Source organism: Rattus norvegicus, chromosome 10, assembly GCF_036323735.1.
Source record: "Rattus norvegicus strain BN/NHsdMcwi chromosome 10, GRCr8, whole genome shotgun sequence".
In the NCBI taxonomy this organism is placed as follows: Eukaryota; Metazoa; Chordata; class Mammalia; order Rodentia; family Muridae; genus Rattus; species Rattus norvegicus.
Genome location: NC_086028.1, coordinates 90,394,642 through 90,419,884, shown reverse-complemented (window position 1 = coordinate 90,419,884; position 25,243 = coordinate 90,394,642). Strand labels below are relative to the sequence as shown.

At 40.2% G+C, this 25,243-nt stretch overlaps 1 protein-coding gene across 10 annotated transcripts in view; it reads right to left on the bottom strand.

The window, feature by feature from the left end:
* Efcab3 (EF-hand calcium binding domain 3) overlaps positions 1-25,243 on the bottom strand; it is a 492,651-nt gene that overhangs the window by 157,261 nt on the left and 310,147 nt on the right. For 7 of the 10 annotated variants that reach the window (XM_039086129.2, XM_039086123.2, XM_039086125.2 and 4 more), the window contains 12 exons: positions 25,091-25,144; positions 23,500-23,604; positions 19,712-19,765; positions 18,215-18,319; positions 17,422-17,475; positions 16,756-16,860; positions 13,866-13,919; positions 12,737-12,841; positions 4,788-4,841; positions 4,084-4,188; positions 2,924-2,977; positions 381-482 (listed from right to left, as the gene is read on the bottom strand). In XM_039086129.2, the coding sequence (XP_038942057.1) occupies positions 381-482; positions 2,924-2,977; positions 4,084-4,188; positions 4,788-4,841; positions 12,737-12,841; positions 13,866-13,919; positions 16,756-16,860; positions 17,422-17,475; positions 18,215-18,319; positions 19,712-19,765; positions 23,500-23,604; positions 25,091-25,144 (951 nt within the window). The remainder of the gene's footprint in view (positions 1-380; positions 483-2,923; positions 2,978-4,083; positions 4,189-4,787; positions 4,842-12,736; positions 12,842-13,865; positions 13,920-16,755; positions 16,861-17,421; positions 17,476-18,214; positions 18,320-19,711; positions 19,766-23,499; positions 23,605-25,090; positions 25,145-25,243) is intronic. The other 3 variants (XM_039086126.2, XM_039086127.2, XM_039086128.2) reach the window with 3 other exon arrangements.

The following is a 25,243-nucleotide window of genomic DNA, read 5'->3' as shown; positions in this document are numbered from 1 at the left end:
GAACCTCAACTGAGAGCATGCCTCCATCAGATTGCCTATAGGAGGGACTGCAGGACATTTTCTTCATTAATGATTGACATGGGAGGGTCCAGTCCTGGCCAATCATCCTGGGTGATATAAGAAAGTGGGCAGAGCAGACCATAAGGAGCAGGCCAGTAAGCAGCGTCCTTTCACGGCCTCTCCTTCCATGGTCCTTGCCCTGACTTCCCTTTGTTATGGACTCTAAGCTATAAGAAGAAATAAACTCTTTCCTCCCCAAATTGCTTTTGATCGCAGCATTTTATCACAGCAGTAGACCAAGACACATAGCAAGTTCCAGGCTTTCCTGAGTTAGACAGCAAGATCAGGATCATAAAGTCAATGGTATCCAACACACTCACCACTGATGGGCAGACTTTTTAACAGATCTTCCAGTTCTTTCTTGGTCAGCTTGACTCCCATGTTGCTTAGAACATTTTCCAGATTTTTAACATTGACATTCTCTACTCAGAAAAAGAAAGAACCATAAGAAGAAAATTATTAACTCAAAATTGTAGTAAAGGGACTTGTTTCTAGGGACATACTCCCTTTGAAAATCCGAGGGAAGCTGTAGATTTGATCTTACAGATCCACATATTTTATGTATTTATAAACTGCATGAAGGTCTTAGAGATGGGTGGAGACCCAGCAGTAGGTCTCACAAATGCTTGTGAAATCCATTTTGTTTCATATTGAAAGAAATGCTCTGAATCACGATTTTGCTTTTCACATAAAAGCAATACTTTATTGAATAAAATATGTAAGGAATGCAGTATTATATATTGTGTCAAATGAGTTGAGATCTAAGATACTTCTACTTTATGCCATTTATCAATTTATAAATAATTCATAATTTATAATTTATAACTAGTTCGTATTTATTTTATTCTGCAATTATATGACATGTATCAGTCCATAGTGGTTATCTATGCTTTGCTTTTTAAAATTTATTTTTATTTTACGGGCATTGGTGTTTTGCCTTCATGTATGTCCATATGAGGGTATCTGGTCCCTTGGAACTGAGTTACAGTCGGTTGTGAGTCATCATGAACCTGGGTTCTCTGGAAGACCAGTCAGTGTTCCTAACCACTGAGCCATCTCATCAGCCCCAAATATTTTGCTTTTTATAACATTTCAACATACCACAGAACTCATGTATATTAGTATAAATGACCATTAAAAACCCAACTTCCTATTGGACTGTCTGGAAACTCTTATGAATAACCTCAATTACAGGTCACAAAAATGGTATGTTAATTCACTAGGGTAGCAAAAAAAGGACAAGTTTTTTTTTTAATAATTTGCTTTAAATGTTTGCTCAACTTATACTCAAGTTAGAGGAAATTTTTATATTAATTTGGAAAAGAATCTCTGTTCAAGTTGGCATATCATCAACATGAAATAGTTACTACGCTTTTCTCCTATTCTTCCCTTTTCTCCCTTTCTCTCTTCTCTTATTACGTAGCTATTGTATTTTTTCATCCCTCGGCTCCTGACCATCCCATAAGATTCTCATGTGGATAGAGGACAGACAGATATTTCTTAGTCTGTAATTCCTGTGCTGCGAACAAACACTGGACCCTTCCTTATTACTTATGCTGGTTTGAATGTGGTTTGGCTTAGAACATGAACACCTGTCACCTAGATTCGGAGAGCCCCTTTGTGACCTAAGACAGGTTTGCTTACGTGCATTTATACTTTGAGAGAATCGTCATCATAAGTGTAGCTACTTGAGATGTGGTGGGATAAAGTTTGAAAGCCTCAATGGCAGCCTTAAAGGGGTCCACTTTTCGTGATGGCTAAGGAAACCTTGCTGGAGCTGGGATCAAGATAAGAAAAGGTCAGAGAAAGTTGAGCTTAGTCTCATCAAGTCTCCCCATCAGAGTCCTAGCTCTGCCGGGAAGTGGGATCTGAGACTGAAAGAAGGGACATTTTATAGATAGACTTGCTGTCATGGACAAGTCAATATAGTCACCTCATCGATGTCTCTTTTGGGTCTTAGGGAGCAGACTCCACATTCGACTTCTTTAAATTTTTTTGTTTTGTTCCCTTACACCTCTAAAGCATTTCTGAAATTTCTAAATCATTTAACATGGAACGTTGTTTTCTCCGTTTCTAAGAGCCACCCAAACAGAACGGTAAGTTTGACTGCACACCATGCACTCAAAGCTGAGCTACAGGAGCACATCCTTGTGCCAGTAACCTTCCTCACACGCCACACCCCACACTGCCACAGCGCTCCCAAGTGCCTCTCCTAGATGTGTTCCAGTTCGCACCAGGGTATACTGGCTGGTCCTGTAGTTCCTTCCCTACTTAGCCTTAGCTAGCGCTTTCCCTGTTGGTTGAAGCTGACATTTGACTGTGTACACAGTACCTAAGAAGGAAAGGAGTCTTTCAAGGCAGTTTGCCCCTAATGAAGCGTCTGCATGGTTTATGGGAAAGGAATGAATTATCTCTCCTCTGGTTAGGAGTAACCATGTACTTTCATAAACCAGAAGTTCATGGGGGGTTGGAGTCCTCTTTCCCTTTTGAGACACTGTCTTGCAATGTAGTCCAGGTTGGTATCAAACTTATAATCCTCCTGCCTCTGCCTCCCAAGTGCTGGGATTACAAGGATGTGCCACTATATTCAGCTTCAACTATGAAAAATTTAAACAATATTTCTGCGTATCCTTATTGTATTAACCACGAGGAGACATCTGTGAAAATTACTTCAGAAAATAAATGCATCCCTACCAAGATGTAACACTAAAATGTTACTACCGAGAGCCTAACTTTAAAGTCCAATTAAGCAGAGGTTTATACAATGGAGCAAATCAACAGACTCACCACAGCAATTAAGACCAATGGCAAAGCATAGGAACAGAACCCATAAGAAACCCCAGGTGGCCAGGTTCCTCCTCACCTGAAATGGCTTTCACCTTTTCCATCACTTTCTGCAGATCAGCATTCCCCTTTGCTGTAAGTGTGTAACAGAAACACACCATCAAGAGTGTGAGCTCAGAAAACAGATTCACGTTATGGCTACACAATGAAATCCAGCTTTACTCAACTCGCATTGTAATTCTGACACCTCTTAAGCTTTTTTTTTTTTGATTTTTTAGGAATTATGCCACACTAAGAATTATCTGTTGGAAACTTGTCCATTCTCCTTTAAACATTTGTAATCAGGGGCCAGTGAGGTAAAGGCTCGATGGGTACAGGCACTTGCCACCAAGCCTGAAGATCCAGGTTCTACCTCCAGGACCCTCATGGTGGCCAAAGAGAACTGACCTCCTACAAGCTGTCCTCTGAGTGCCATGCATGTGCCATAGCATGTGTGCCCAATCCTTCCTGATGTTTTTAACCCCTTATAATCATTCTAATTTGAATTACTTAACTAATTTTGAGTCTTAGAGAGGAAGCCAAGGGCCTCGGGCTCTGGTAGGTGCTTTGCCCCTGGTTTTCATCCCTAGGCCATTCAAGAGGAATTGCCTAGCTCCAGTTCAAACCCAGCCTCTCTCGAGCCCTGAGAGACATTTCTATTTAGATAATAGGGAGGACATATGCACCAGTTGTCAACCTGTCCCCAGGCAGGGACAGCAATAAGGCTACAGAGAGAGATAAAGGGAATATAAAAAGGGGAGAAAAAGAATCCATTACTTTGCTCTTTTCTCCCTCCCTCTTCTCCTTGCCTATCTTCCTTCCTTCTTTCCTCCCTTTCCCTCCTTCCCCCCTCATTTCTCTTCCTCATCTTCCCCCACCGCCTCTTCTTCCCTGTCTCTCTCCCTCTCCTTCTTCCCTTCTTCCCTCTTTGTACTGAGGATTGAATACGCCAGGCAAGCACTGACCCACTGCACTGTATGGCCAGCCCTTACTGGAGTCTTACCAGTTCTGCTAGCCTCAGTACATTCTTGCAGTCCACACAGAAAATATACTAATTTTTGGTTGTTTTTAAATTGTGTACTCTTACCTTAATACGGGGACCTCCTCCAGGTTTTTAAATATTTACTCAATATTGATTATAATATTTTATCATATAGGAGGAAAAGCCAACAGATAATTTAAGTCCATCTTATTACTCACCATCCGTTTCTAGGTTGTCTGCCACTTCAGCAAATTCCTCCATTGAGAGTTTCAACCCCATATTTTCCAAAGAACTATGGAGGTTAGCCTTTTTGATCTTCCCCACTTAGAAAAAAGATAGCAAAGTGACATTGGAAAGAAAGAGTCACATGGTAGTAAAATAAGAAAGATGTTTTATTCACATTAAGCTTAAATAATTGTATTTCTAAAACAAAATAAGAGATTTAAAAATTCTAAAATTTTATGGTTTTGTAACATTACATTTCAATAACGCTGAGGTCCCAAATCTGTCCATTCAAATGTCTTAACAGGGGAGCCAGATGTACTGTTTTTAATTATTCTTACGGATAAATGGACGTGTTTAAACACTGTTAAGGGTCTAGAAAGATGGGCCATTGATACCAACTTTACTCCATTGCACAAAGAGCCAGGTCATTAGTATTTGTGAACTGTTAGTTATCTCTGTGGCTCCATGGTACATTTCAGTCATGAATAGCCCACTGTTTTGTTCTTTTTATTTACAGAAAAAGTGAATAATAATTATAAAAATAAAATAGGCTGTATGTCACCAAAATATATTACAACAGTAGATAAAATGTATGCTCAGTGAGTTACAACTGTGTATTTTGTGGGCCCCAGTCACTAACACGATGGCCTGAGGTCTGGAGAATTTGGACACTATGCCTTGTCCTGCAGTTCCTTACTTTTGAGGTCTTTCAGATTCTTCAGCAACCTGTTACTATATAACTTTCCAGTCTCTGTAAGAAAAGCCATAAATTGTGTTATGATAAATTTGAGACTAGCAAAATAGTATGAAATTAACAATAAAAATTCCAAACATTCAAAACTGTTAACTTGTTTGTAAACATCAATTACATTTTGAATATACTTAATAATCACAAATAAATGCAATTCCAGTTATAATAGCATCTATAGAATGAAATGTTTTAGAATGCATTTCACAAAAAGAAAACATTTACACTCTGAAAATTATAAGCATGATAGAATGAAATTTTCAAAGACTCAAATAAATCAACTGTGTCCAAGATTCATTGCAAACTTACTGTTGTGAATACAGTGTTCTTCCTCAAACTAATCTGAAGACTCAATGCAGTCTATCAAACCCACGCTAATTTGTTTGTGTCAACTGAAGGGCTGATACTAAGATGCATTTAGCAAAGGGGCCCAAATTACCTTGAAAAGGAAGGACAAAGATGGAAGGCTCGTGCTTTAAGACCTGAAGACTCACTACAAAGTAACAAGAATCAGGATCTCCAGGCTCTGAGATAAGGAACCACAGAGACAACTGAAGACAACGGACAGAAGTAATTCCTGTGTTTAAAATCAGTTCACTTTTGAGAAGGATGTCAGCATCATTCAAAGGGAGAAGATAGTGTTTTCAACAAATGCTCCTGGGAGAACTGGATAGTCACTTGAAAGAGAAGGCCATTGCTTAGGATTCCAATCTCATCTCCCCCACAAAATATGTCCCACACAAATTAAACACCTAAACATAAAAGCCAAAATTCCCAGAAGAACTTTGGTATAAACAGGAATATCTTGAGATTAGATACTATTTTTAGATTTCTCTCTCTCTCTCTCTCTCTCTCTCTCTCTCTCTCTCTCTCACACACACACACACAAAACAGAAATAGTAATCATTTCTCTAGCACAAGGTAATGCTGAAGTTGATCAGCCATTAATAAGAAATGTGCTAGCTGCTTCAGAGTTTCATAAAAAAACCCCACCATGTTAACAGCAAAGGTTTAAAGACTTTTTCTATCACTTGGCAACAAGTCAAGGAAATTATAAGAGAATTTATCATTTATTCTTTATATAACAAAACTCCATTACCTGCAGGGAATAACCCTAAAGGTTCCAAAAGAGATGAAACTTGGCAAGTGGATGTGTTCCATTTTGCAGAATTTGGTAAACCGAGCTATGTGCAGACTACAGACACATGTTCAGGATTTCAACGGGCAACCGCTTTAAATCCTGAAAAGGCTGATTTGTAATTATGCATTTATTAGAAGTTATGGCAACCTGTACAGATCTAAACTGACAATCAGCAGACCTCATGCAGGAGAAGCTGCAGTGGGTAAGCGAGCTTCCTGGAGAGGGTCCACTCTATCGGGCAATTTTCCTGCAGATCAATATGAAGGTCAACTATCATAAAATAATGCTATTAGGTGAATTAATGAATTTATGGCATTTCCTGATTTGACTTAAATAGTTCAGGAAGTTAGGGCAATTGAAAGAAAGTTTAAGGAGATAGTTTAAGTTGCTTTGCCAGATAGGTATAATAAAGTTAGAATTCCGGGCAGAATGTGCCTCCTCCCTTGTAGGGTGGTGATGGCTGCATAGGTTGGAGTACTGTGAGCTTTCATCCATTACAATCCTGTAATTGTCCTTGAAAGAGAAAAACAGGCTTGAGACAGTTAATAATCAAAGGCAACATTTTATTCTAGGTCGGGTTGGAATTCCTGGATCTTGTATTCTAGGGATTTGACCACAGATTTCAGTTTGCATTGTGAAAAAGCAAGGTTGTGAACAAAAAGTGAATAATTCTATTATTAGTACAGAATAGAGAATACATGATTAGCCAGTCTAGTTGAACAAGACTTCAAAAATAAGAGGTAAGATGGATGTCTCTTTCTTGGTAAATACAAAGCTCATCAGCTAAGCATAGAAAAAAACTTGCTACTATAGACTTGGCTTATTTAAGCTTTGTTAATCAATGTCAAAAGCATCATTGCTGTTTATTTAGATATGAGTTCAAAAGAAGACTATATAATTAATAATCATGTTGTAATTTCCTTTGGTGTAATGATTTTATTCTGTTTTCAAAGAACATGTTTTTGTAATGGTGGTTTTTAGAGAATATGTAACTTATGAGGTAATCCCTGACATAAAGAACTTTGCTTTAGATGGTATAAAAAGGATAAAAGGAAAAATAAAGTTTTTGGAGCTTGTTTCATCTACCAAATGTGTGTATGTGTACGTATGTATGTGAGACAGTCGGAGCGCCTGTTGGAGCTTTGCTCCATCCATCAGTATGTCTGTCTGTGTGTATGTGTGAAATGGTTTGAGCTTTGCTCCACCACCCAATGTGTGGATGCATATGTGTGTGTGAAGCTGCTGGAGCCTGTCTTGTTTCATCCACTCAGTGTGTGTGTGTGTGTGTGTGTGTGTGTGTGTGTGTGTGTGTATGTATATATAAAGTAGCTGGAGCCTGTCTTGCTTCATCCACTCAATGTGTGTGTGTGTGTGTGTGTGTGTGTGTGTGTCTATGTATGTATGTGTGTATACATATATATATATATATATATATATATATATGTACAGTAGCTGGAGCCTGTCTTGCTTCATCCACACAATGTGTGTGTGTGTATGTGTGTCTATGTATGTATGTGTGTATATGTATATATATGTAAAGTAGCTGGAGCCTGTCTTGCTTCATTCACACAATGTGTGTGTGTGTGTGTGTGTGTGTGTGTGTGTGTGTTCCCTTTTTCATTTTCTCCAGTCCCCAAAGTGTTCTAAGAGTTCGGAGTCTCTTGCTTGCCACAGGGAGTCCCAGTCCCTGTGAATCAAGCCTTATTCCCTCAGAGAAAAATCCAAGCAATCAGTCACTGACTCTATGGCACCCAAGGAATCTTCTTCACAAGGCAAACCAGGGGCATCTCGCTGGCCCCAACCAGTGGCTGACTCTATAGCCCACCTCAGTTGATGCTGGATGTCAAAGCTGGCCCTTTACAGACAATGCCCCAGCATATGTCTGTAGTAACATGAAACAGTTTTTTGTACATTATACTATAAAACATGTTACAGGTATACCACACAATCCTACAGGACAAGCAGTTGTAGAGAAATCTAATCGTACCTTTAAAAAAGTGCTTAACAAACAGAAAGGGGTAACAAAGCCCTCCAGAGATAGAGTGAATAATGCTTTATTAACTTTAATTTTTTTAAATGCCAGTGAGCAAAAAAACTTTAGCTGCTGAGAGACATTGGATTGTTGGAAAAAAAGACGAAATGATTCAGCCTTTGTATATGAGAGATGACTTAACTTTTGAATATAGTGAAGGAAATGTGTTATGGTGTGTTTTATATATATTCCATAGGAAAAGATAAGCTATGGATTCCTTAAAAATCAGATATGACTGGGGAAGAAACCCTGAAGATCTTGGCAAGAGACAGGAAGACCAACAAAACAGGTAACTTGTTTTGCTGGTCCCTCTGCATGAGAGCAGCTCGGAGACTGGTTGAGACATGAAAATGTCTTCATCCAGGCCTTACATAGCCAATCAATTTTGTTGGCTACAGAATTCTCAGGGCTCGTCATGCTGTCCTTTCACAGGATGTGAATGAAACTTTTTATTGTCTTGTTCTACAATCCAAACTAACTTATAAAGAATGATAGATGCCTTTCACCTGCTTGTATAGAGAGCAGAGAACCACCTTTAACTGCTCTGTCCACACTGCACTTTCCACACATTTATTACTGTAGAAATGTATACTGATTGCGAGAGTCTGTATGCTTACAGAAGAGGACCACACACCAAGGGAATTAAGCCTTGACAAGGGTTACCCTCGAGGATGCTGAAAGACACCGCCGAGATGCTGAGCTGTATTTATTCTGGGTTCCTGCTTGATACAACCTCAGACTGCTCTCATTAGCTGTTTCATGAAAACTTCCCGGGCAGCTTCAAAGAAAGCTGCTGACCCCAATCAGTCCAGCCTTTCACACTGTTCCAGTCATGCCTTCCAATAAGCCTGCACTTTCACAGCACACAGAGAATGGACAACAAACGTTCAGACAGCCTTCTTAAGACTGCCCTATGTTCCGATTTCTTGGGCTCCCAAGAGGAAATGTCACCTCCAACAGCAGAAATGTCCCAAAACAGCAGGAAGAAGTATTAAGAGAACGATGGACCATTTCCTAAAAGTCAGGTAGATTGGTTTTTGGTCACTTAACGAGTTTATCGTCATTAAAAGGGGGGTTGATTGTTAAATGGTCATGGTCAAGAAGGAAACAAAGCAAAGGAGGTTAAATTCAGGCATTTCTCTCTCATTTTCTTTCTTCTATTCTTCTTTCTTGTGTAGCGGGGAGAAGGGGTAAAGGGAAAGGGGAGAAAGGATGAAAAGAAAAATGCGATATAGGAATGATAAGAAAAAGGGAAGATTATTGAATCTACTTCTAGACCAAAGAACATTAACAAACCAAACACTTTACATTTGGTATGGACTTTGTGTATTGATACAGACTAAGGTTATATTTTGTTAAAAACACACTATGTACCTAGGGTTCAACTCTTGTTCAAGGTATGTACCTATTTAATGATTTAAAATGCACCATTAGGTCCTAGTCCTTTTGAAAGCTACTATTACAAACTGTTCAGGATAATTAGGTAATACAAGTTAGTAGTCAGTCAATCAAACTCACGGTCATGTTAGACACTAATTTAGTTAATTACAGAAATGTGTTTCCTAGGCTAAACTGATAGTAAATACCTAGAAATGAACAATGGAATTTCTCCTAGGTTGTCATTCAGATATAGTGTAGATGGGTCTTCAGAAACCTCGGAGACCCACATAAGGTGGCATTTAAGATGCTTTGTTCATAAGCAGATTTTCTGACATCGAAACGTGTCAGATCCTGGTAGCAGTGCTTTTCTACTTCAAAGACGGTGATGAGGATTGAAGAGCCTCCACGGAGAGGCTGTTTCAAAGCTGGCAAGCTGCCACTCTCCTTGCTTCAACTGCTGACAGTATGCTGTCCAAACTGGACAAAAATTGAGACACAGAGAAGTCAACTGTTAAGCTTTGGAAGGACAAGGTAGGCAAGGCCTTCATAATTCCTGTTTTACAAAAAAAGTCTATCAGATATCCTGGGCCAGAAGGCTGAAGAGAGATGCTCCAATGTTATGGAGAAATTTGGGTGCACTCTTCAGGCAGCCAGCTATTTGGTCATTTTTATAGCTTTGGAAGCTGATTCCTCTGCACTTCCTGCTTACTGAGGTAGTATTTATTCCTTACTGAGTCTCTGATGGGGTTAAAGACTAGATAGTTGTAGTCTCACAATTAAAGCTTAAGTTGTTTAGGATTTAAGAAAATGTTTTTAGGTATAAGAAGATGTTTTTAGATTGATAATACAGGTTATAATAGAAAATGATTTATGTGCAGAACTCTGAACTCAGCAGATAGAATAGATAATAGAGTACTTTCTCCTAAATTGTCATTTATAAATGGGCTAGATATTGTGAATGCAACTCTTACATGATGGTTTTCATAATTGTTTCATAATTGTTCTTATTATATACAGTTTGTTATTGTAAGAGAAAGAGCCTTTTATTGGACTAAAGAGGGAAGTTGTTGGTGTTGGTCTTGTGCAGTGTACATTCAGATGCTGGGTTCCGTACCTCAAAATCGGGTGGCTGTTTGAACGTGGGCACTGTATTGGCCAATGTGCTATAGAGAATGCACCCCCATAATCTCTAACTGGTGACTAAAAGGCTGCAGTCTAAGACTTGGCAAAGAGAATAGGAAGGCAGTACTTACAATTGAGTGGGGGTTGTATCAGGAACGACCATGAGGGAAAGTGGACAGAGGAGAAAAGAAAAGGTAAGAAGGGGGTTGGCCATGAGTCTGGATGGACCATGAGCATGTGGTCAAGAGAAGCTCACCTCGAGGACACACATGGAACAGAGCAAGACTCAAATGGCAAGTAATCGGGCATTTACTGGTCATTGATAGCCTGGTTGGGTTAGGATAGGTCAGAACCTGCCCAGTACAGTGCCATCACCTTGTTGATAAAATCTGTTGTCTCACTGTCATTTACTCAGGAGCTAAATGGGATAGAGTGGGGCAGAACCCCACTAAAATTACCTTACACTAGATTTACTACAATACTGATACTCCACTAGTGGGAGTGTAAGGTAGTACAACCACTTTGAAATGTATTCTGGCTTTCTTTCTTAAAAAAATATTTTCTTTATTTAATATCTCTCTGTGTGTGTGTGTGTGTGTGTGTGTGTGTGTGTGTGTGTGTGTGTGTGTGTGTGTGTGTGTGCGTGTGCGCGCGCACAGGGAAGAAGGAATCAGACCCCCTGGAGATAGTTACACATGATTTGGATCACATTATAGGAGTAAATCTCTTGTGTACTGTGTGGGAACATCATCTGTCAATAAAAAGCTGATGTCTTCTTAGCAAAAGGCAGGAAGTACAAGGTGAAAGTTCTGGTGGGGACATTGGAATTATGGGAAACAGTCAGAAGTAGGGGATTTGCCACCCAGACTCTGAGGAAGTCAGATGAAACTGAGGAGAGGTAACCAGCCATATAGCAGACATAGAACAGTTTAAATGGGTTAAATAAGTTAAGAGCAAGTCAGGGAACAAGCCTAGCAAAAGGCCACAAGCATTGTTCATAAATAAAAAACCTCTCGGTCATTATTTGGGAACTGGGGTGTGAGTGGAAAAATCTCACAGTTACATACATGATGTAGATGCTGGGAACTGAACTCTGGTCTCCTCCAAGAGAAACCTTGACTACTAAGTCATTTCTTCAGCCCGTAGCCTGGCTTTCTTTAACCATTAAATATAAAGTTACTATATGGCCCAACAATTTTGCTTCTAGAACTATCTTAGAAGTGTTAAAACATATATCAACACAAAAACTTATATGCAAACAGTTGCAGGACCATTCATACTTGCCCAAATTTGGAAATAATTAAATACCCATCTACCAGTGAACAGATAAATAATAAATAAAATATGATATTTCTAGCATGCAAGATTATTCAGTCATAAAGTACTGGCACATATTAGGACATCACACAATCCCATTTATATAAACTGTTTGCAATAGGCAAATTGATGAAGATGGGTTAGTGGCTGTCCTAGTAGTGTAGAAGGATTGGGGATGAGGAATGACTGACACTGGCTGTGGTGTTTCTGTTTGGAGATCACAGATATACTCTAAAATTAACAATTTTGATGAATGTACAAGCCTGTAACCACAGGGAACAACATTGGATCATATACTTTATTTTTATTATATGTGTGTGGGTGTTTTGTCTACTCATATGTCTGTTCACCATCTGCATGCCTGGTGCCTGACAAGGTCAGAAGAGGGTGCTAAATCCTTTTAAACAGACAGTTGTGATCAACCATGTGGGTGCTGGGAACTAAGCCCAGGTCCTCTGGAAGAGCAGCCAGTGTTTTTAATCACTGTGCTAGCTCTCTAGCTCCTTCACACCTTTCATCTCATTAATTATTTAGCCCATGAGTTATTATCAATAGAGTAACAATATTCTACCTGAACTTTTCACCTTTAACAATGAAATTAATGGCTTTTCTCAATATGCTAGTAAGTCTATTATGCCAATACATACATGCACCTTTTCTTTCTTTTAAATTCTGAAGTTGCTTTTAGTTTCTTCCATATAAATACATATTGCAAACTCCCTAGTGGTGTGGAAGCGGGAACAGAAAACATGTATCAAGGGCTGCCTGGTTTCTTACAGAAACTCTGGTGCTAATAATTTTCATATGCATATCTAGTCTTCAAATTATTCTTAGTCCTTTGGAACAATTAAAAATGTAATGCTGACAAGTAAAATCCACCCTCACAAGGAGCTCCCACTGACTTACCGTCTACGGGTAACCTTTTCATCAGCTCCTCTAGCTCCTCCTCTGTGAGCTCTATGTGAAGTTTCTCCAGGATACTCGGTACATCACTGGGTTCGATCTTCTCCCCTGTCAAAAGAGACTGGCTAAGGACCACAGTTCAGACCGTGCTGGTGACAGCTAACAAAATGAGTTTCCTTATAATTAAAAGCATCCCCATTTTCAGGTCAAAGATTAAAGTAAACACAAATAATTTTAAAACCATTGGAACGATAAACTTGTTAGGCTAAATTTATATTCATGATATAAATAAGCTACTTTGACAGTGAGTGAATAGTAACTTTCCAAATAAAATTTGAGAAATTTAATTTATTACATTTATTTGTGTGTGTGTGTGTGTGTGTGTGTGCGTGTGTGTGCATGTGTGTGTATGTGTTTGCATGTGCATGTGTGTGTGCTGTGCACATGTGTATATGGTATACACATGACATGGTGCAGGTGTGGAGGCCAGAGGAGAACTTGCAGGAGTCAATTCTCTCTTTCCCACCAGCATGACGGCATGTACCTCTACTTACTGATCCATCTCATTAGGATTTAATTTAATTTATAAAGAGATACTTTATATTATTTATTAAAAGGCAAAGTTTTCTTCGAAAATATTTTTATATTTATTTATTTGCTTCTTTTACTTTTGAGACAGAGTCCCTATGTGTTTCATATGAGCCTCAAAGTTATATGGTGGAGACTGACTTGGAACTTAGTCCTGCCTCACTCTCCAGAATGCTGGGATTAGAGATATGAGCTACTATGCTTAGGCAAAAAGCCATTTTGATTTTTAAAAGAGAATTACAATTAACATAATGCAGACATTGACTTGATTATTTGAAGACTTGACTCAGGTTCACTGTGCCTTTCTCTGCTGTGTTTCCAAGTGCCATTGAGGCAAACTGTAGCATCATAAACAACAGATTAGAGAATTCCATTCCCAAACTATGGAAAAACTGAAAACATGGAGCTGTAGAGTCAAATACTGTCAACAGGTATATAGAAACACCAGAATTTATAACTCAGGCATCGGGTAATGAGAAATATTACTGACTATGAAACATTATTGAGGTTCGTCCAACCCTAATTTTATAACCTTCCCACTCACCTGTAAAATCTTTCATTTTTTGCATCAGTGTCTGCAGTGAAATTTTATTGTCAACTGTGGGAGAAGATGAAAAGACGTTGCTATGAAACAGAGACCGGGGGCTGCGCAGATGTAAGGAATGACTCGCATCGCTAGTTTTTGGGCATCATCTCCATTGTTCCCACACTTCAGAAACTGATACTGAACACACTTTCTAGGTCAACACTTTGTCCTTACTCCCTTAACAAGATTCAGAAAGGAAGATTCCAAGTGACGTCACCAAGCTGATCAACTTGAAAGGCCTAATACCATTGCCTGTGTCTTCTTCAAAATGGTCCTAGACTACATTTTTGACTGTTTTCTAAAGGTGTATATAGCAAAGGGGTGGGAGGAATCCCATGGGGCACGTGATCTCAGGCTGGATGAACAGGGGAAGGGGGAAAGCTTTCTGAATGCCACTCTAGCTCCCTAGTGTAATTAGTGTGGAGCTCAGGGGGGAAATGACAGTCAGACCTCCTGCCGCCCCGTTACTACCACAGATACCACAGTCTTCTGAGATGCGACCTCAGAAAGTTGCTCTTTTGGGACTCATTGGTAGTGTGCATTAGTACATTGTCCAAAAGCCTGGATTTGGCACCACCCTCTCTGCTCCTAGTTCAAGATACAATTAGTTGTTTGTTTCCACACACACAGCCACCTTTGCCATCGGTTCCACATGGTGATACGGATGAGAGGTGATGTTATGCAATATCAGACTCTGAATTCCAAAACTTTTAAGTCATACAGAAATCTATTAAAAAAAAAAACTTGTACCAGGTACTTTGTTGCTATGGTGGAAAGATAACCATCACATTCTTCTGTCAATAGACAGAAAAACACAATGGGTAGAAAAAAAAAACCCCAGCATCCTTAATATACTCAAGGACATTCATGAACATCTCACAATTTAGTATTGCAACCAATGGAGAAATGAAAGCTTTTCCTCCAAGGTTCATCGCAAGACACCTATATACACTTTCATCACTCCCATTCAAAATAGTACTGATGTGGTAGTCAGAGAAGACGAGATAAATAAATTAGAGGTATGCACATTGGGAGGGAAGGAGAAAAACAAAGCCAAGCACGGAAAGAAAGACACTGAATGGTTTTACATGCACGTGGGGTGTAAGACAGGAGAACTTTGAGAAATAAGAAGTATGCTGGCTCACAGGGCCTGGACTAGGTGAAGGGGGGGGAGACTTCATTGGTCAAAGGATAACAAATTCAGCCTAGATGGAAGGAATGGTGAAAAGATCTGTTGTGCAACAGTTAATATAGATGCATCATATTTCTGAACACTGAGTAAGAGTAGAATTTACACGTGTGTATGCCTCACAAAAATGAAGTTGGTTCATATGGTAATCATGTGGATGCTGTCATTCTACAATGTACATACACACTCAAAACAACACTCTGTAAACCATTCACCCAACTTCTTGTCACTTGAAATATTAAAGTCTTAAAATTTTTCAGTGATGTTATAACTAGCATATAGTGTCTCAAATTTGTCTATACTGGGAGGAAAAATGACTGGGATGCAGTTTATCCTGAGAGTTTGAGCTCATAGTCAAAATGTGGAAGGCTTTTGTACTATGTGATACTTGGGAGAGCAAAAATCTTATAAACCATAGGTTAATATTTTATTTTTTAAATACGAGTTGAATGCTCATGCCTCCTTCAAGGCACCTCTTCTTGGGTTCTTCCTTCTCCTTAGGAAAATGATACACACACACACACACGCGCGCGCACACACACACACACATACACACACACCGCACACATGCACACACACACACTCATGCACACACACATGCACACACACATGCACACGGGACACTCACACATATACACACATATACATGCACAGGCACACATATATACCCACGCACACACACACGCACACACACACACACGGGTTCTTTGAAGTAAGCTATGGTACTATTATTTTAATATATGTCCTCTTTCAAAATCACATAGAATTTATTTGCCATTTTAATAATATTTAAAGGTGGAATTAAAAAGTTTTGATGGCATATGTGTGCTTGTGTGTGCAGATGCTGTGGTGCACATGGAGTGGTCAGTGGACAACCTAGGCGTCGGCCCTCACCTACACTGTTAGAGACGGGATGTCTAGCTGGCTTTGCTCCGTCAGGCTGCCTGGCCCTCGGGCTTCTGGGGATTCTCCTGTCTGTGCCTCCCATGTCACTGTAGACTACCGTAGATGTGCTGAGACAGCAGACACATGCTACTGTATCCTTCCTATACAGGATCTGGGGATTTGAACCAAGGGCCTCATGCCACAGAGCTTCTCCTTAGCCTGAAAGTAAGTATTTTTAATAGATTAGTCCATGAGGCTTCCAGCATGTAATGATCCAGCAAAAGGACACTCTTGTCTAATCTAGGACTTCACAATCTCTCAAACAGAGAAAATAAGGCTCACTTCTTTATAAATTATACAGTCTATATATTACAAGTTAGGTCTGGTTTTACTCCCCATGCCCATGCTCCCTGAAGTAAGGCTCAGACTTAAAATATATTCACACTTACCTTGGCCATATAGCTAGGCTCTTCTCTGACTAGATCTATTTTAAAATATCTCATTTATTTTAACCTACATTCTGCCACATGGCTGGGTACCTGTGCTCAGGTGCTACGTGTCTGTCTTCTCTCATCTTTTCAGGCAAATCTGCCTGGCCCTCTCCCAGGATCCTCTCTGCCTCTTGATGTTCCATCGCCTAAGCCACAGTCTGTCAGATTTATTATCGACAGATGCTGCCTCCATACAGACCTTGGAAGTTGTCTTTCCGTCCGTGCAGGTGTATTGTAGTGACGCAAAGGAATGGAGACATCGGACATCTGATCAGATACTCACCTCCAACGTTCATGCTTTGCTTCAGATCTTGAAGTTCCGTATTTGAAAGTTTGATTCCCATGTTATCCAGAACTGTGTCCAGGTTGTTGCTGTCGACTTTACCACCTAAAGACGATAGCACGGAGAAGATTAAATGGCACCTACAGAAGACTTCTTAGATTTCCTTGATACATATACCACATTACGAATTTTGTGAGCAAGGTGTCATTAATCACAAAGCGTGGATTTTGGAATCATTACCGACCCACTGAAACTATTCAAAGTCGGTTATCAAGTTAGAATGCATGCTAGTTTCTTTGAGTCTTGACTTGAGAAACCTACACGGATCCAAGTTTCCAGGCTTTTTGATAATGAAAGGAAAACATTCTTTAATTTGAACAATACATAGTGCTGACTGTAAGTGACTGAAATCCCAATTTTACATTTATTTGCTGCTGATCAAGTTTTTGGCATCACTGAGAATCATTTCTACAGTTTTTGCTATGCAAATTTGAAATGTGTTTATTTCCTTTCCTGGGCGGGACTTCCTCTTGCAAGGTGGAACACGGGGCACATTTGCAACTGATCTTCAGAGATGCAGGCACCCAGCACTCATTGTCACGCTGACTCCATAACTGTGAGGCTCACAGCTTCATTTACCTCCTCATTTACCTGCCTTGCACTCACCTTGGAGAGACGTCACAGATTCTATTAACCTGTTCTTGAAGATCTTGTCATCATCTAAAAAAATAAAAGAAGGCCAGTTTCAGGTAATAGAAAAATACTTGATGATTTACTAAAATGATTGCTGTAAAACTACGATTTTATAAATTGCCCTAGAAAGAACTCAATTAAAATGTAATTTGAGATAGTATTAGGTGAAGTTTAGAGCATGGTGGAGTTACTGGAAAACTCACTTTAAGTACAACTTGCATTGTATGTGCATATGTGCCTGTATGCATGTATGTATATGTGTGTGCATGTATATGAATGTGTGTATGTTTGTTGTGTGTATGTGTATGTGCATGCATGTGTATATGTATGTATGTGAGTTGTGTATATGTGGGCATGCGTGTGTGTGTGTGTGTGTGTGAGCATGTATGTATGTTTCTTCCATGTCCCCTGTTTTATCCACTTGTAGGTAATCATTACCCTTTCCCTTCTTTAACTCCACAATGACCTATAGGTATCTATGTGGTAAGGCTAACATCAGATACTCCGTCCTTTGGATGGCTTAACTCCTTCCTTTGGATAGCATAGATCAACATGATGGGGATACTTATTTCCAAACTAAAAGTTAAAAGCTTCAAAGAAATTTGATGGAATTTCCCCCTGAGAATAAGTTAATATCTTAATATTTTGGATATAGGTTTAAATTTCTTCAATCTTAGGAAATGGGGATAATTTCAGATGTTAATTTTTTTTTAATCTTAAAAAGCCCAGAATGCTTTTAAGTCATCTTACTATTTGAAATACTTACTGTCAAAAGACAAAGTTTCCATCAGTTTAAAGAATTCGCTGTCTGTAAGCTCTATTCCCAGTTTTGATAGAACACGTCGCACATGTTTTCTATCCACCTCTCCTCCTAAAAGTCAAGGTGCACCATTACGTAGATGGATTTCAAGCTTCGTCTATGGTTCTAAATGGGGATATAATCTATAACTTCATTGCATGAGAGGTGCTGAATGGGAGCTGAGGTCAGACGTTCCCACAAGGGCACCTACTGTCATGGCCAAATGAGTTGATCCCTAACTGCTCATAAAGAAGGTATACGGGGCTGAGAGGATGGCTCAGTGGTTTCTACTTCTTCACAGACTGAGACTTTGGGTAGCTTGCACTCACCCGTAGCTCAGCACCAAGGGTGCCTCTAACCTCCTTAGATACCTGAACTCAGAAACACACACCCGCATTCAGATGTACAGACATAGACACAGTTAATTTTTTTTTTAAAATAGAAAAACTGGCAGGGCAAGTCTGAATGCAGAGACATCTATAGTATGCATCCCTCTCTCTTCAACCACACCATATGCACAGTGACGTCTTCCAGGCTCATTATTAGAAGTTATAATTTATCTGAAGAGCTTATCAAAGGTTCATGGCAGCTGTTATCTTACTGATACAGAGGTTTGGGTGCTATTAAACTAAAAGAGAAAGATTATGTAGAAATAAAAATATATCAGAAAACAAGTAAAATGCTACTGATTGGCTTTAAACATATAACAAATGAAGTAAATGCCATAATTAACTTGACTCTTCAATGATGACAAAATATAACCACTGCTGGGTGTTGTGTGGAGAGATCTTGGTGCCACTTCAAGGACATTGGCAAGAATATATACATAGAGCTAAGACACGAGAGTAGGCTCAGGTAAGAATTTGACAATGGGCTAGGACAAGGCTCAAGATGAATACAGCCGAGGGATGTGTTCTTTGTATCTTTTGGGTCCCGTTAAGTCCCTGAATACAGTAATCATGGGACCTTTGTTTATGCCTTGCTTGTTCCTTGACTACTTGGTCTTTGACCTAGAACTGACCCTACTCTTTGCATGTACCTAGAATGGTATAAAAGCAGACAGGAGAAAAACAAACCCACTTCAACATTGGCCAGGGCCATGTTATATAATGTTGTCTAAATGTTTTTTTCTTTCTTTAATTCTCCCTCCCTCCCTCCCTCCCTCCCTCCCTCCCTCCCTCCCTCCCTCCCTCCCTCCCTCCCTCAAGACCCTGTTGATTGACTGAGCTGACATGGTCAGTGGTGTCACTTGCCTTTAATTTCAGTACTTGGAAGGCAGAGGCAGGCTGAACTCTGCTAGTTTAAGGCTAGCCTAGTCTACAGAATGAGTTCCGGGACAGCCAGGGTTATACCGAGAAATCCTGTTGTTTGTTTGAAAAACAAACAAACAAACAAAAACCCAAAAGAAAAGGAAAAAAATCACTATACACACTAAGCACTTTAGATTCACAGTTGCTCACTCACCTGTAGTAGTTTTAATTATATCCATCACCTTCTTCATCTCAGCCTTCCCACTAGCTATGAGAAAAGGCACAACGAGATTAATATCATCAACATAGAAAAAGAAACTTAAGATACATTTTTGGTGAAAGGAAATCCAATAAAAATCTCTACCACACAATGAATATCCTAGTAAGAGCACCAGTGGAAGGGGAAGCCCTTGGTCCTGCTAAGACTGAACCCCCAGTGAACGTGATTGTTGCGGGGAGGGCAGTAATGGGGGGAGGATGGGGAGGGGAACACCCATATAGAAGGGGAGGGGGAGGGGTTAGGGGGATGTTGGCCCGGAAACTGGGAAAGGGAATAACATTCGAAATGTAAATAAGAAATACTCAAGTTAATAAAAAAATCTCTACCACACGAATTTTCCATTTACTTACTAAATTCTTGGACCTCAAGGTATTAATGTGATCTCCATTAAATGGGAAATGTCACTAATACCAAGGAACCTGGGTCAGGACAATTATATTCTCCATGGTGTTTGGAAGCCATTATAAGCAACTTTGAAGATACTACTGTATGTGACCAGTATTCCAGTAACTTCATGTATTCATAAAGAACTGAAGCAGGGGGTCACCAACTTAGCCTCGTATGCTCTAGATTCCTTTCCACAGGAACTAACATCTGGATGTGTTGGTACAGATAGGGAGAGACACAGAAAGACAGATGAGATTTTATATGGGAGCTTGTAGTGAGAATTTTGGCTTCTTACACCCAGTTACGTTAAGCAGATATGCTTTTATTTTAATCCCAGGTGTGGGATATAGGGCTCCTTCAGATTACCCATAGCCACTAGTTATGACTGTCTTCTGCTCTAGGAGGGACATGATCTTTGCCAGCTGTAGATAACTTATGTTTGAAATTCTGGGGACTCTTGAGAGGATATTAATGCAAGAACCCCAAGAAGGCCTGGAGTGATTGTTGCTGCCCCTGGTGCTGCTGGTCCCTGCACTGCCTTTGCTACTGCTGGATTGCTGGATTGCTGGATTGCTGGATTGCTGGATTGCTGGATTGCTGGATTGCTGGATTGCTGGATTGCTGGATTGCTGGATTGCTGGATTGCTGGATTGCTGGATTGCTGGTTGGAAGATATTCTGATAATGAAGATTAGACTTACCCCAAGGAACTTGATGCCCCTAATCATTAGGAAGAAGTCTAAAGAGGTCTTTGCCCCATTTCTCCTCTAACTTTTCTCTCCTGCCTAGTGTTGGGGGGCTGGAAGGGCTTGGAGTAGAATAAGGTTTGGAAGGGTGATAGATAATAGAGCAGCCTATAAAAGTATGGCTACAAAAGTTGCATGAAGAGAAAAACCAAGGAACATTATGATGTGGCACTACAGCTGAAGGAGAAGAAAACAGAATAAGTTAGGGTTGCTAGCAATCGGCCACCTCCACAGCCAGTCAGGGGCCCTGCAACAGCAAGACACATCATCACTAGCTGCTGAAGTGATACATCCCACTGTCATGTCCTCCTGCTGTGAATGCCCTGATAAAAGGCCCCATTCCTCCTCTCCCCTCCCCCTTTTTCCTGTACTGCACCTTCTGCTCCCTTCCTGAATATGCCACCCATGTGAGACCTGTCACATGGTGTGACTTAGGGATCCCTCCACATAAATCCAGCATTTGGCACCATGACTTAGAATATCCCAGGGCTTGTGCACTCCACTGTGGGGTGGGCCCACATGCTGGAACTTTATTCCCAGTCTAGCTGCTACAGGCTCACTTTCCTGCTACTCGGTCGCTGGACTTCTGTCTATCACCAACTGATTGGTGAGTTTCCTTTTCCTGGTCAGCATAAATGCCTTCCCGGATATGAGGGAGTGATGGTTGAGCATCCTGCACCCCTCTGGTGTCCTGGGGAATGGAGGCACCCTGGTCATGGTCTTTACAGCTAGAGTCAGCTCTTCTCACCAAGACAGGTAGAGCTGTCCAGACTCATTGCATCCACCACAGGTCATTCTCACACTACAGCCCATATCCCTCCTGTTACTCGTCAAATTCTGTCCTATCTATACCAGCTCTTAAGCCTTATCTCACTCTGTTAAAGACCACCTACAGCATACCCCTGAGGACTTAGATTTCTTAAGGTCTATCACTGCCCATTGTGAAACTTGTCAGATGTCAGACCCCAACTCCCGCCCCTTTTCTACTTACCATGCTAGAGGCTCCCTCCCTGGGACTGACTGGCAACTTGACTTTACCCACATGCTCAGAGTCAAATGTGTTATGTATCTCCTGGTCTTGGTGGATACCTTCTCAGAATGGGTGGAGGCATTCCCCACCACCAACAAAAGGGCTCCAACAGTCTCTCATCTCCTCCTCCTGGAGATCATCCCTTAATTTAGAATCCCAGCCCTCCTCTAGTCAGATGATGATCCTCAAATCACCTCCTAACTTTCCCAAACCTTATTGAAAGCCTTTGACATCTCGGCATTTTCATATCCCATACCACTCCAGGCCTCAGGAAAGATAGAACAGACTAACCGTCCTTAAAAAACACCCTTGTCAAACTGCCACAGGAACTGTACCTCAACATCTCACTCTTTGAGCTCATGTATGGCTAACCAGTTCTGACTCTGGTCTTTCACCCAAACCCTCTGCCCTCCCTGGTCACCTACTCACCATCTCAATCTGTCATCTCTGCTCTCTCCTACGGAACTGTATTGACCACTCTCTACCATGGCCACACACTAACTCCTGTCCACTCCTTACCAACATTGGAGATCAGATCCTTCTTTCCCCTCTGGTTGTCCCTCACCCCTGTTCTCTAAATGGTGGGGTTCCTTCAAGGTGATTCTTGTGACTCCTATAGCTGCTAAGCTTGAGGAACTTCCTCATGGGACTTACCTATCTCACCTCAAGCCCTTTATCACCCCCCACCTCAGAATAACTTCCCTTTTTAAATATCAGCACCAACAGGACCCTGCTCCCTTAAGCTTCAGAAGATGCTGAGACCAACACCTCATCCCCAGTATCAGAAGAATGAAGCTTCACTCAGGCAGCGATGCTTGACCTTACTGGATCTGATACAGACTTTTTTTCCCTCCCCTTCTTGTTTGTTTCAATCCAGGGTAACCCTTACATACGGACATTCTAAGATCAAGAAAACCCCTCCTTCATAACAAACAGTCTCTCTGAATAGGGTTGGAAAATTGCTTTGTAGTCAGATGCTAGAAGTCCATTAAAATTCCTATCACTCCTATACCCACCTTTCCTTCTGAATATTGTGACATTTTGTTTGCTTCCTCTTTTGATCAGATACAAAGCTACTATAAAGAGTGACCAGACGGATAGGGAGGCTCCCCATACTGGTCTTACCAATTACATTTGCCAATACAGAGAAAAATTATTTCTTCTATCTACAATGCAAGACACTCTCCTTCCATATCTGGGACCTATGGAATCCCAGGTGGGAAATGGGTGTTGTTAGTAAATCTACCGCCACCACAACCCTGGACTCCCAAAAAGCAGGATTAATATCCAGAGAAGTAGAAGAGATAATTAAGTTCTCCTCCAAGGTCATTGCTTCTTTACACCCTTCCTCATAAATAATAGAACCTCTTGTTTCATCTCCTGTTTCAGACTCTGACCTCAGCCTGTCAGCTCCTTGATGTCACCCAGCCACACTCTTACCTTACTATTAGCTCCTCCAATTTTTCTAATATGTATCTGTCACCAATTGCATCTATTTAAAAATAGATTAGATGTACCACAAAGACAGGAGAATGTCCTGGGGCCATTTGTAGCACTTACAGTCCACAGGTAGGTCTTTGGACACCTTTGCAAACTCCTCTTCTCGGAGTTTGATTCCCAGACTTTTCAGGATATTGTTCAGGTTACTTACGTCAATCTTTCCCTCTTAGGAAAAAGATAACATGGGAATTAAAAAAAAGGTGCATTTTGGCAACATCTTCCATAAGTAAACTCACAACTAGCATCTTTATCCACTAAAGCGGTTTAAATGGCACCAACTTACTAAGCTGAAATCATGTTTCCAAGAATCCCATTTTCTGTACATGTTTTTATTTTTTTTTTCTTCTGTGATGTCACCTGAACCCAGGGCCTCATGCATGCTAAGCTCTACCTCTGAGTCACACCCCCAGCCTTTCTGCATAGCTCTGAGGTAGCATTTGTCAAAGAGAAACCTGCATAATTGCAGAGCAGAACTGAGGTTGCAGGTTGCATCATTCTGTGTGACTTTCTACTTAAGTCTGCCCTGTCTTTGGATGCAGAGAGTGTTTTGCATGGGGCTGTCTGGCTGCTTCCTAGGGCAATGAAACAGCCATCTCAGAAGCATAATATTCTTGTCTTGTTTCTACAGAGTCCTTTACTCTACGGTTCCATAGTGTATTCTGCATGAAGTCACAAGTGAAGTGATCTCAGGCTCAGGAGCAGGAGCAGAGGCGTCAGCCCTCAGAATTCATTATATCTCATGATTTCATGGCTTAATATTGTAATAAAACTCTTAACATATGCTGCTCCTGGCAATTATGCTTCCCTAATCAAATTCTAAGTAATACTATGACCATAAATTCCATTAAAATAAAATATTACAAAGTAAGATGTATTTTATGCCTTGAAACCCCAAATAGACTTGTCAAAGTACACATAGAGGGGTTGGGGATTTAGCTCAGTGGTAGAGCGCTTGCCTAGCAAGCGAAAGGCCCTGGGTTCGGTCCCCAGCTCCGGAAAAAAAACAAAAGCAAAAAACAAACAAACAAACAAAAACAAAGTACACATAGAAATATAATAAAATAGTTCAAAATAAATTTTGCCTCAGAAAAAGATAAAATAAAAACTTTTTTTTTGGTCTCAGTTACACCATGACGGGGGCTGAAAAAAAAAACCAAGATGCTATAGACCCCTCTAAGACAGAAGTTCTCAACCCATGGGTTGTGACTGCTCTGGGAGTGATGACCCTTTTACAGGGTTACATATCAGATCCTTACATTACAATTAATAACAGTAGCAACTACAGTTATAATGTAGCAGCAAGAGTAATATTATGGCTGGCGGCTACCACAGTATGAGGAACCACTGTATTAAAAGGTTGCAGCATTTGGAAGATTGAGAACCACTGCTTTAAGATAAAATAAATGCTGTTGGTTGTAAGATGGATAGAAATAGAGTCTTTTCATTTTTATGATTATTGTGTGCACATGATATATGTGTCTTAGTGTACGTTCATGTAAAGAAAGTGTGTTAGTGTAAAGAAACATGGAGTTATACTAAAGTAAATCACAATTACTGATTTAATGAATGGTGAATGTCAGATCTATATATCTATATCTGATATAGATATAGATATAGATATAGATATCTGTCTTTTAATTGAGTTACTCACCATTGAAGGACTTCACACTTTCTATCAACTTGTTGTAATATGTCTTCCCAACATCTGAAGAAAAACCATAGTTGGTTTAATGTGAAACTAACTTTACATCCTAAAAGTAGCATGATCCAAGTGATCTAATCATCAACACTTTAAAGAGTTATC